This window comes from Ammospiza caudacuta, chromosome 7, assembly GCF_027887145.1.
Source record: "Ammospiza caudacuta isolate bAmmCau1 chromosome 7, bAmmCau1.pri, whole genome shotgun sequence".
NCBI classification, from domain to species: Eukaryota; Metazoa; Chordata; class Aves; order Passeriformes; family Passerellidae; genus Ammospiza; species Ammospiza caudacuta.
The window spans coordinates 41,176,421-41,189,593 of NC_080599.1; the positions used below are offsets into that span (position 1 = coordinate 41,176,421).

The following is a 13,173-nucleotide window of genomic DNA, read 5'->3' on the forward strand; positions in this document are numbered from 1 at the left end:
TTGCTGATGACACACTGTGGAATGAATCATCATTATGGAGGAGGTTCTGAATATCATACAAATAAAAAAGAAGTGGGATGACTTTGAGGGCCAGAGTGATTGTAGTCAGATGAAACTCAGCCACACAAGTGCCTGGTCATGCACTAAAGCATAATAATAAAAAAAAAAATCTGCAATAGGCTAAAACCTTGTCAGCTGGAAATATATGGAGAGAGAGTCAGATGTGTTACTTCACTGAAGTGGTTTTTGCTTTCTAGAAGTTGAATTTAGTTATTGGCAAAATTGTATTTGCTGGATTTAAAAAGTGAGACATAAGTAGTTTAAACATTATCAAGACAGTTACATAAATGGTAAAAAACAAACAAACAAAAAACCCCACCAAAATTAACAACTTTTCAGAGTTTGAATTTTTATAATGCTATTTCACGGAGCTTGGGGCTTTGGGTTTTATTTTGGGGGGTGAGGGACTGTGTTCCTTTTTCTTTTTCTGAGTATTTGTTTAATAGAAGAGTTTCAGTTTCAGCTGTACAAAATTACTTGAAATGGCAAAGCATTAATAAATTCCTCTGTTATTTATTTGCCAAGTGGTAATGAATTGCCAGGAATAAAAACTGACCCTTCATTTAGGTACCCAAATGTAGATTTTTCACGTTATAATTGTCCTCATTTTGAAAAAAACAAAAATCTGATGGCATAAGCCAACTTGGTGTCTTGGGTAAAAGATAAAATCTCTCATTTGACTCAAGAAGGTTGGGGTAGAACATAACAAATACATGTTCTAAAACAGCAGCTTGGGCCAGGCTGTAAAGAGAGTATTATAAGCCAAAATATGATTTGATATTTTATAGGAGAAAAAGAAAACTACAGATAAAAGAAAATTTAGGTAATGACAAGAAAGAGCAGCAGGTACTTGCTGAGTCTGACCTTCTACTCACTTTTTTAGCTCAAGATAAAGGCAGTGGGGAAAAAAAATTAAAACAACAACCGGCAAAACTTTGACTCCTCACCACAGCTGATCTTGAAGTTTTGCCCATGCACATTTATTTAATCAAACCCTAACCTGGGGAAAAAAGGGGTGGGGGCGGCAAGAGGAGGGCAAAAACACAGGGAAAGTTGTCTGCAAATGAGTCTCTTGCTTTTCTGGGAGAATCTATTTCCCTAAACCCCTTTGCAAAGCCAAACTGAAGTCATCATTAAACAAATGCACTGAGCAGGCACAGCAGGAGAACAGCTAAACAAATATTTATTTGTCCAAGGCTGAAACGCATGGGAGTGTTAACAACAGCAGCAGTGAGAAGCACAGTCTGCAGGGTGGGGGGAACACCAAAGACTTTGAAGTTCTTAAATAGTGATATTTGTATAAAATCAACAGTAATGCATTATTAAAACACACAGATACATTAAAGCTCACAGAAGGACTTAGCTTCCCAGCTGGTGTGAGGAAATTCAGTGAACAAATAGCTATCCACAGAACTAGAAGATGCCAAGAAATCCAGTGTAAAAAGAGCAGAGAAGGAAGGGTGAAGGATTCCCTTACTTTCTGGTGGAAAGAAACTCACCAGAAAAAACAGATTTCAAACACATTTGGGAGCCTCAAGGAGTGTCTCTCTACACATCAGCCATTAGTGGCAGCTTCCCCAGGCCTCCCTACCAGACTTCATTCCTCCTCCCCATGCTGTGCTGAGTGCCAAACTGTGTGACCAGTTTCCCTGCTGGGAATGGCAGGGAACAGCCAGGAAGTACAGAGACATTTGGGAACCAACTGGACCTTATTCAGGCATTGCAGCAGACAAAGATGTGTGGAAGGAAATAAGAAAAAAAAAAGGAAAAAAAAAAAAAAAAAAGCATGTAAATTCTTTCTGGAGTGATTTCAAAGCAGAAAAGGATCTTGGCCCTTGGCCCTTACAGAATCCCTGTAAGGACACTCAGTGGTCCAGTAAGGCTGGTGCCCCACAGTGTGTCTCCTGAGTGAATTCAGCCCACCTTCCCACTAACAGTGACCAGTGTCACAGATACATTTTATGAAAAATCTTTTCCTTAAGATTTTTCCTCCTGAGAAGCTGAGAGGCCTCAGGAACAAAATGTAAACAATGGTTATCTGCTGCTGTGGAATGCAACAGGTGGATCTGTGATTGGTCTCATGTGGTTGTCTCTAATTAATGGCCAATCACAGTCAGCTGGCTCAGACTCTCTCTCCGAGACAGAAGCTTTTGTTATCATTCTTTATTTTTCTATTCTTAGCTAGCCTTCTGATGCAATCCTTTCTTCTATTCTTTTAATATAGTTTTAATATAATATATATGATAAAATAATAAATCAAGCCTTCTGAAACATGGAGTCAGATCCTCGTCTCTACCCTGTGAACACGGTCACAACCGGAATGAACACACTGGGCACTCCATGTTTACAGTGTGCTGATTGACTCTGTGTGCCTCTGGCAGTCACAAGACTGGCTCCAAAAGGCAAAGAGGGACATTTCTCACACATCTGAGACTGAATTTGCCCCATGTACCCTTTTCAGCCCTGATGGGCTTGGATTCTGAGTGGCCATGCATGGTGGGAACATTGGCTGGCGGGGTCTCCTCCTCAGAGAGGCCTCAGAGGGGACTGGGCCTGCTTCAGCACCTGAGAACCTCAGGCTGCACAGAAGGAGAAATTGGAGGCAAACACCACTAAAACTGGATCCAATCTGGAGTGGAAGAAGGGATAACAAAAAGGGATGAAATGTCAAGCAGGCTGTGTCCAGCCAGTGAGGAATAGGAGCTTCAGTCTCCCTTTCACTGATGGCAGGACAAAGGGACCTTGTCATCCAGAACTTTTCTGGGGAATGAATCTTTGTCATCTTCTGAAATTGCTCAACACATTAAGAAGAAAGGAGCAAGGTATGACGACAGTGTAAATCAGATCTTGCGAGGTTCCTAACATGGGATCCAGGATATGGACTGCACATCATTTATGACCAATCCTAAGGTGTTTCCCCAACCTAGCAAGAAAAGAAAAAAAAGTAGAAGGCATTCAGAAAAATGCCAACCAGGCAGAAATCTGGTCACAGGCTTTGACAGAATGCAGAAGATGAAATTCTGGCATAGCAAGGTCCAGGGAGGTTCCTGAAATTCAAGAGAGAGATTTTTACCAGCTGTTCACATCTCTTGCAACACAACTGATTATGGATGTGCCTGTGGAAGGAAGTAGCAAACTGCATATCTCAAAAATCTGAGCTCTAGTGTGCACATGAATGATTCCCAGATGATCACTTCTCCTCACAAAGAAAGTACCTGCATGACACTCAAAATAAAGAGATCTTCCCTAAAGTTTCTAATATGTACATAGACAATGTAGGTCCAGGAAGGGTTCTACAATAGGATGTAGCATGTGCAACTGAATGCTCAAAAATAATAAAATTATGTTAGGAATCTTTCCTGGAGAAAAGCAGAGACAAAAACACCAAGAGGATTCATAATTAGAGAATAGTTTCATATTGCAAAATACAATTAAAAATATGCTGGGTCAGCCTATGCCATTTCCATAGCTGTGTTTCACAGCTGAGCCTAACCACTCCTAAAATACCCCACTCCAAACCCAGCAAAACTGCCCACATTTTGCTCATTCTACAGATAAGAAATAAACACTTTACCTGCTGGGGTAAACTGGGATTATGCATACAAGTTGTTTCATGTTCTTCAGTGATCACCACCCCACCAGCAATGGCTGGGTGTAATCAGGACTGATTTACAGCATCACCAGAGCTGGCTGCTGATGCTGCTGCTATAGATGAAGAGAAAGGTTTTTTCCCAAAGCAGGTCTGACCTCTATGAGCCCTCAACTCAGTGCCAGGTGTGGGAAAAAAAAAAAAAAAAAAGATAATAAAAAAGTTAGTGCTCTAGGAATAAAGGAATGGCGCACTTGTCATCAAGGTAGAACAGACGTGCCATTGGGAAATGGACTCGAGCCCAGGCAGTGTCAAATCCATCTCAGAGAGCAGTTTTACAGTATCAGCTATAACTCACTCTCTCTCATTTTCTAGAATGCTTTATTGAAGTCTGCAAAAGTTTGAGAAAGGGCACAGAAATGCACTGGCTTTGGCATCTTTGCCACAGACAGAGCTGATTCCTGCCACGGTGTGTCCAGCTGCCACTGCTTTGACCCTGCCAAACTGTGCTACAAGCAAAACTTCACCTCTTACTTCTCTGGAAGCACTGAGCAAACTTCTCACTTCAAAAGCCAGCTTAACTCTCTTAACTCTGTTATAGACTGGAAAGTAGATGTGCTGGTGTGGTTTGGGGTTTTTTTGGGTATTTGTTTTGGTGGTTTTTGTGATAGGCTAACACCAACTCCATACCAGCTGGGTCTGGAGACTTGGAAATGACGGCATTTGGGAGGCTGCTACCAGGCAGGCTTCTTCCAATTTATTTAACAAGCTGCAGTCAGCATCAATCCCCAAAGCAGACAGCTGATCTGAAGGAGGGAGCAGGCAAAGAGGAAGGATTCTGGGAGCAGAGGTGTGATGGAATGGGAACAGAGCTCAAAATTACTCCACAATTCATCTCACCTTGCAGCTTAGCCATGTTTCTGATACACAGAAAGAAAACTTATTTCATCTCAAAGCCAATTGTGACTACTGAAATCTGGGAAGAGGAGTTTTAGAAAAGTTCAGGATCATTTCAAAGAGGAATTCCATTGTTTGAGGCTCTTCCAGGTCCTGTAGGAACAGGCACATTGGACTGATAATTCCTGTGAATAGGGCTCACTCACTCTCACAGAAGGCTCTGCAGTTGACAGCATTTCCATAACTTCTGTGCCTGGTAGGAAACACTGAGGTGGGCAGAAAAGTCTGGGTTAGCTGGGGAATATTCTCTGATCTAGAGTTTGATTTGCTGAAGTCTGAGGAAAGGCAGGCAGAGGAACCCTGGAATAGATTGACCTGCACCATGAAGGTGAAAATACCTAAAACTGAACCTTGAAAACCAAACAGCCTCAAACCCTAAAAGATTTTTAATAATTCTCCTCCCTGTTTCTTTTTTCCTTTTTCCTTCTGCTCAATGGAAAGCAATCACCCTTTTGTAGAGGTAGCATCACTGTTGTAGGAGTACCATGAACACAACCTGCCTAGCACCACATTCTCAGGCTTTAAAGTGCAATTCTCCTCAGAGAAATAACAGTTTAAAGGTACATTGTCACCACACACACATCTGCTCCCCGAGGGGCTTCATTATCCCTCTAATGTGCAGTGCAGGAATACCAGATCTTTTCCCCTCCCAAGTGTCCTTCAGTCATGCCTGCTTAAGTTTCCTGATAAAAACACATATTTGCATGGTCATTAGGAGAGGTGTTGGAAGGAGGGAGTTTTATAAGCTCTCAGTTTATGCCTCAAGACCAAAAGTACCAAATTAGTTCTTTTTTTTTAAAAAAGAAATTCCTCAGCTAGAAAAGAAACTGGCTCTCACGCTTCAGGGTTTCAGCTGTTCACCTGTGAGAAGTACAATAGCTGCACTTTTTACTGCTCATTAATATCTGTGCTCTGCACCTTGAACCAGCACGAGTGCAGGGGTTTGGCCTGCATTTCCCATTCCCCAGAACCCTTCCCCACGTGCCCCTAAACTGGTTGTAGTCCCAGCTCCCACCTTCCCCAGTGCTACAGCTCTGAAGTTGTTCATCGAGTTTGCTGGCTTTAGCTCAGCACTAACACGACTGGAATCCAAATCAAACCAGCAGCTCTCCTGAGGGACAGCTCCTTAAACAACACCTGCAGGGTGGAGGTGGCCTGAGACCTTCACAGAGCCAGGCAAGGCTTTTCCTACAGAGCTGGGCAGCCCATCACAGCCCACCTGGAAAAAACAAGAGGAGGAGGCAGGTTCCACCACATCCTACCCTCAAAGCAAACCTCAGAGTTCTTTGTTACTGGATCTGCCATCCTCAACACACACACTCAGAGTGTATATCCCAAAATATCCTTCCTCAGGTCCCCTCAGCTCCTACTTTAGTGAGCCTGCATCTCCCCATCACCACAAGTGACAATGTCACCTACTCAAACATTATCCTGTCACCCATTACCCAGGGTTAGGCTGGGCCTTCTCTCCCATTTATGAGCCCACCCAAGCTGTGACCAGTGATGCACACAAATAGGGGATCTGAAATGTGTCAGGTTAATAATGAAGGAATGCTTTCCCCCTGTTTTTTTACTAACAGCAGCCTCTGCTTCTCAGAGCACCTCCTCCCCCAAAGATGGCAATGGTGGCATTTCCTAGGCTAAGCTCTACAGAATAATCACACTGTTTAGAAAATAACTCAAGTCTCTGGAGTTCTCACTTTCTCCATTTGTCAGTAGAAAACGAGACATTTCCTCAAAATATACAATAAAATAGCCTCTAGCAATAGCCTGCAATGCTTCTCTTTACAATACTTTTATGAGCGTGAGCGTGGTCTCCTGGGAGTGCTTTCATAATCATTTATACAAATGACAGAAAACTAGGACAATGAGAAGCAAAAAGGAAAATACAGCCATCATGCACCCAGTTGCTTTGAATAGTTTGCAGAAAAAAGTGTTTTTCTCCATGGCAAAGAGTTGTCCTCACTTGCAGGCCTAAATCAGGGGATCACAACCTTCCTGAGGTGGGACAGGATGCTGCTTGCAGAGCAACACAGTTCAGCTCATTGCTCACACTCCTTCTTGGCTCTCTCACTGCCCCAGGACAGTTCTCTGAGCCAGAGGTGTATTCTACATACATTAAAATATCATGTGGTTAAGAAGATAATACCCAAAAAGATATCCTTCAAGAGGGACAGGTGTCCAGTTCTTTACTACCTCCCTGTCCTTCCTGCACAGCACAGTTTGTCCCATGTGAGGGGATTTGTGATGCTCTGCATGAGGGGCAGCTTGCAGGAGAACCTACAGCAGCTCCTTTCATTGCTGCTGCTCTGGGAGGCTGTCACCTGCTCCCAGCACGTTGACATTAGGTAAGAGTAATGTTGGTCTTTGAAAATAAACCATAAAATTGCTATGAAATCTTGTTTATTCTGTGTACATTCTAAATTTCTACCTGTGTGGGGATGGAGAAGGGGCTATCAACTCCTGCATGCACAAACAACAGGGCAAGAAGGTACTGAAAGAAAATCCATTTGTTCCAACACATCCCCCACCCTCCTTCTATTTTCAATACAAATTCAATCCTCTGTACACAAGGAAGGGTGAACTGGTGCAGCACAACATAATGGAACAGTTTCATTTCACTGAGACTCTCCAAAAGGCAGAGTCCTTGTGAGACCAAAGCCTGTAACACTGAGAAGGACAGACTTTACAGTCTGCTCCCTGTGCCACCAGAAACAATAAATAAGTAAATAAATAAATAAATAAATAAATTTCCTGTCTTGGCTCACCCAGCCCCCAGAATAAATAAATAAATAAATAAATAAATAAATAAATAAATAAATAAATTTATGGAGCAACACGTCCAAGAAGCAGCAAGCAGGAATGCATCCCAGAGGGGTGCTAAAGCATATAATAGCTGTATTTGTCTTCCTGCATATGCCTTGGTACAAGACTACAAAAAAAGGAGGCAGGATCATTTGTTGTGCTCAGGTTTTAAGAGATTTCTGAGTAGATCTGTTAAGCTTGCATGATGTTAACAAAACCTACCTGAACACAGCAGCTTTTGCCTTTCTGGGAGAAGAGTCTTTTTTTACCAAAACAGCAGAGAGGCACTTAGGAGGGGGTGATGCAAGTGAGTATGGATTTTACTTCAGGATAAATTCCAGGCAACTTTTCTACCGCTTCCTCTTCCTTGCCCAGCCACATACAAGCTGGGGTTTTTGTTATTTCAGAACAGATTATAGGGATTTGATCATTCAGTGCTCATATTACTGCCTCAAGCATTTGCACCACCACTGCCTTCAGAGGGAGGTGTCCAGCCAGGGTAAATCATAACAGCCCAGAGAGGCTGCCATAGGATGGAGGAGGTTTGCTGGAACAAACACATTTTCCCTAAGAAAGATTGGATGGGGGGATGCTGTGAGTATGAGAACAGCAGACCTGGAGTTTGTGGATCGAAGAAAGTCAGCAGAAGATATAAAGAGATTAAAATGTTTTTCTTCGTTGCTCTGTGTTTGATATCCAAACTAAAAGAAAACAAAAACAACTGAACAAAACACCACAGAAAGTACTAGTGCAAATCATTCAATATTTGCATCTTCTCATATTGTTGAGACAATGAGAGTCTCTAAAATATGTTTTAGGTGACAGTGTTATGGCATTGGAGTTAAGAACATGCTTCCCTAAAGGAAACTTGGTGGGTTGCTGTCTAGAGACTTCACTCTTGAGTGTGAGCATGATATAAAACAGGGAACTGCTGACAAAGAAACAAGACTTGCTCTTGGGACATCCAAGTTTTATTCTCCAATTTCTTCAAGCAAGTTATTTCTCATCCATTTGTTATGTCTTTCTCAGCATGACTGGAAGCTTTTAGGGCTGTAGAATTCCTCAGCAGTTACCCAGCATAATGGCACCCCAAGTTTTTTTCAGGGTCTTTGGCTAACTCTGGCACACAGAGGTCAAACAGTGTTTATAAGGAAGGTTGTCTGCTGGGAGGCTGAATACAAGAAAATTAAATGAGAACTCAAATGTATCCCAAGTGCTACCAGTTCACAGTCTAAAGGAAAAAAAAAAAAGAAACCAAACTGACTGGATCAGGCCAAATACCTCTGCCTGGTTTTTATCCTTTAACTGAAAAGAAAAGCAATCTTTGCAAAGGGATAAAGCCACCCAAGAATGGCTGCAATTGTTTCTTTTAAACGAACCAGAGAGAACAGATGGTGTCCTCTCATTCTGTCACAGAGGTCAAAGTTAGCCACCTCTAAGACTAGCAGGTTCTTGAAATGCTCAAACACTCAAGTCTGGTCCTTATGACTAATCCACTCTCCCAAACAAGAAAGGTCAAATGAAGAACATCCCTACAAAAACTGCAACTACTCCAAGCCATGGCTGATGTGTAATGCACTCAGACATGGTGTCAACAGCTGCTCCTAAAACACAGTGAGTCAGCCTTTCAAAAGAGCATGCCAGCTTTCACTGTTAGAGCTTTCATATGGATTACATTTACTCCCCAGTGTTTAAAAATATCTTTCTTAAACATTGAAAATATAAAATGTTTTCCTTAAAGATTTTGTCCCTTTGGCCCAGGCAGCGGCCCAAGAACGTCTCATGTATTTATTTGGGAGCAAAACATCAATACATCCTAGCCTTTCTTCCACTTTCCTTTTCTCATGCTGACAGCTAAACCAAAGGAAGGCCTCTGTTTTCTGAAGTCATGTACCAATGAGGAATTTCTGGTCCCTTTCACAGCTTATGCCTCTGAACCACAGTCAGCCTTCCAGAGAGCTGTGGGGTCACGAGTTCTGCCCAGCAGACAGGGCACAGAGACACTGGGTGACTCTCCTTTGGTTCTGTAACAGGCATGTGGGTACAAATCCCCTATCCATCCCCTACTCTAATCACCAACCTCCCTTGGATACTGTCATTTCAATAAAAAGGCCTACTGGCAATGACAGGTGAAGAAAGCAGCCCAGGCATGAAATGCACTCTAAAGTATATTAATAGAAGGTTGCCAGACGAAACGGCACAAGGCATTTGATCGCATCATCTCAGGCTTGTTGTTCATGCTCCTTTGCATCTGGCTGTGTGATTCCTGCCAGATTCTTGGCTGGAGGAGCAGAGGAGGATTTGCCTGCCTTCCCTAACCCGTGCCGGGCTCAGCTGCAATCACGCAGAGCGCTGAAAGAAATCCCTTTGAGTTGGGATTCATTCCGAACATGTAAAACCCAAATGACTGCTTCTCCAAAGTGAATCCCATTTCACAGCAAGTAGGTTATTAGTGTGGAACTCCATACAAGTAGCCTGCATTCAAAAGCCCTCTGCATTATTAATAGAAGATGAGCTTTTGACATCAAAGGAGAACCATTATGTATGCTAAACGGTGGCAAAAATTGTACCCGCACTTCAAACCTTTTCAGCGCTTTGTCCCTTGTAAATCAATCAAGGTTGACAGATGCTTTAAGGAGAGTAATCTTTTCAATGATACTGTCAATGGATAACATAATGGAACATTGTCTCTGTGCTGTGTGAAGACATGGAGCTAGTCAATTATGGACAACACTTCATGCAGCCGCCAGTTTTCACTTGAAGTGCTGCTGTTGAAGTATTATAATCCCAACAAATGGCCACAGCAGCATACAATGTAAATGAGACCTCCTGAAGCTTTGGAAAATTCATTAGTAACAACAGTGGTCCATTCCCACACTTTCAAACACCAGCCTGGTAATGTTAACGATGCACTTCCCCCCTTCCCTTTGAGCAGGCAGTAGGGCATATTTACATACACTGTTTTAAACCTTCAGCACATTTCTCTCCCCCATTTTGGATTCCTTTCCTCTCTTCACCTGATATTTTCAACGAGTCACATAACCCACATGGATGGAGGCTGGAAACAAGAAAACAGACCTTCCTACTTGGGGACACGTCGTCACTTCACACATGTGAGACATTGGAAAAATGGCCTGGAGGGATGCCAGGGGAAAAGCTTCCAGCCTCAATGCACCCAGTGCCAGTAGCACCTGGGTGGAACTCTGCTCCAGAGTCAAAAGGGAGAGACTGTGCTGTTTATTTAGCTATTGGCTTCTATTTCCTGCATCATCTTCTCAAGGATTTTCCCTTTGTCAAGCAAGGCTTGTGCTAGGAGGAACACTTAATCTCCCACAGTAGCAGAGAGAAATCCCACACTTGAGCAGAGAATCTCTAAACTCCTATCAACTGCAGGTTTTCATTGCTATGATCTGTGAATGCCCCTTACCCTTAATGTGTTTTTGAAACAACCAGGTGCACACCAGAAACTCAATCACTGAGGGTAAGAACAAGCTGTTCCTTGAACCCGACTTCCCCTTTCCCACTCTCCAAGCTGCAAGTATTGGCTAGTTGAAAATCCTCTCGCAGAACAGTTTTCTATGGTAATATCAAAGAATTTCAGAATTATACATTCTCTTTGCCACAACTTTCAACAGATGTTATCTAACCTTTTCTTTCAAGGTGATTAATTTTATTTCTATTTGCTAGCATATTATTATTTAGAGTATACAAGTAAAATCTTTGACAAATTAATATAAACATTGGAACGATAAAGTTGATCCATTTGATCAAAAGACAAAAGATCTGACATGGTGTGCCAGTAATTCAGAGCCAAAGATAATTAAACAGAAGATGGAAAACCTGCTTTTGTTCATGTGTCTGATGACATACATAAGATCATAACTTACCACTGCTGGATAAGGTCAATTTGAGAGGGAAGATGGTAGCTAATAATAAATTTTTTAAGTAAGCTTTTATTCGTACTGAAATAAAATTCAGTCAAATAAAGCCAGAGATTTATCATAAAGGCAAAAAAGAAAACCCAAAAAAACCCCAACAAAACAAAAAACTAGGAAAAGATAATTAAGAAAAACTGACTTACATAAGAGAAGTCTTCAGCATTCTGACAGAGTAGCTTGGGAAAAACAGCCTGTCTCTGAAATCTTTCCTCATCCTCAAAGATGTTCCCATACATGAAGCCATTCATCATGGTGGAGTGGGCATGGATGTCGATATAGAACTCCAGGTTAATCTTCTGTTGAGGGAAAACAACAACAACAAAACATTCAGCACGAGATAAATCATAACTGAGTTATGCAGGTGAAGCCTCCCATAAATCCAGTCCTGCCGTTCTTGAGCCCATCCATGGTGCCAGCAGCAGGGAGCCACGCTGAAGATCTCACTGTGATGCATGCAACCTTCCTGCCTCTCTGTGGGGGCATGTGAAATACAGCAAAGGACCATGACAGACATTTCTTTGTCTTTTTTGAGAATATTGGAACATTCTGCACAGGACACTGTGCAAAATAGAGCCAAGCCATCCTTCATTGTGATACAGGGCTTACTGCCAGTGATAAAAATATGCACCTTCCAGTTCTAGAGCATGATTATTTGGTCATAGCTTTGCCATCTCTGCACAGTTCTGCACTGAATTATGCAGATGTTCCTTTCTGCCAGGTGAAACAGGCTCAAAATTGTGTAAAAAAGACTCCAGTATTTCCTGTGCAGTTTATTTCTTGTGTAGAAGGAGAAAATACTGCAAATGTTTTGTCTTCCTCCCCTTTCCAGCAGTAACTCAACAGAAAAACTCTCTAAAGCAAGTGACTGGAATACTTCTCTGCTTGTGCAGGACTCTGCACCAACTCTTGCTTCAAAAGAAGACAGCAGGACCCCCCAGCACAAAGTGCCTGCTCTGCCCACACCCTTCCCATGGCACCAGTGGGAAAGAGGGAATGTTCACCTGGATCCCTGCACACAGTGCCATCAGCAGCACTAAGGAGTGGTACCAGAGCAAATTCCACTGAATTACCATGATTCCCCAAATTCTTACAACCTCTGGACCTGAACAGATGACATGACAAGCAAATCCCTGTCACCTGGCCAGCATGGGGCCATTGGGGCTCTCCTGGTGCCCAGATCTCACATGTCCCTGCCTCAACAGAGGGATGGAGAGGAGCTCTGTTGGCAGCAGGATGCTCATGAAGCTTCTCCCTGTCCTGAAACACATCAGGGAGCTCTGCAGCCCCAGTCTCTCCTGCACACAAAACTTGCTGGGCTGCTGGGGAGCACTGAGCCATGGGGCACTCCAGGGGGACAGGAAGGCAGGTTGGGTTGGGCATTATTTGGTATGTGACACTAATATAATACAGATTTACTTTCCCCCTGGCAGAAAACCAGTGTATAATACCCAGCAACTGTTTAGTTTAATTAAACAACCTAGAGAGAGTAATAATGCATCTTATTAAGCCTCTGCTATGTTAAAATGCTAGCTAATGCAATATCAATATCTGACCATGCTTCATAGGAAAGGGAACATTTGATTGTGTTTGACTCTAATACAATAAATTGTTTGCTCCTGCCAAAACATTCTGCTGTGCTATAGAGGACCAGCCCTGCAATAAAGCACACATCTGCTATTTGGAGATACAGCACTGAGGAGAAAGATTAGCATTGACAGGATGAAACACCACACAGGATTTTCTTCCTCTCCGAGCATACAGAAATTAAAAACCAAGATTAAGTAATACTATTTTCATGAGATAATTTCCCCATTACAAACAGAA

At 42.5% G+C, this 13,173-nt stretch overlaps 1 protein-coding gene across 1 annotated transcript in view; it reads right to left on the reverse strand.

Annotated features, from left to right (window-relative positions):
* The window catches only part of LOC131559671 (cytosolic carboxypeptidase 6-like), a 205,540-nt gene that overhangs the window by 82,148 nt on the left and 110,219 nt on the right, over positions 1-13,173 (reverse strand). Inside the window, exon 5 of the mRNA XM_058808088.1 lies at positions 11,493-11,645. Coding sequence (XP_058664071.1) covers positions 11,493-11,645 — 153 coding nt within the window. The remainder of the gene's footprint in view (positions 1-11,492; positions 11,646-13,173) is intronic.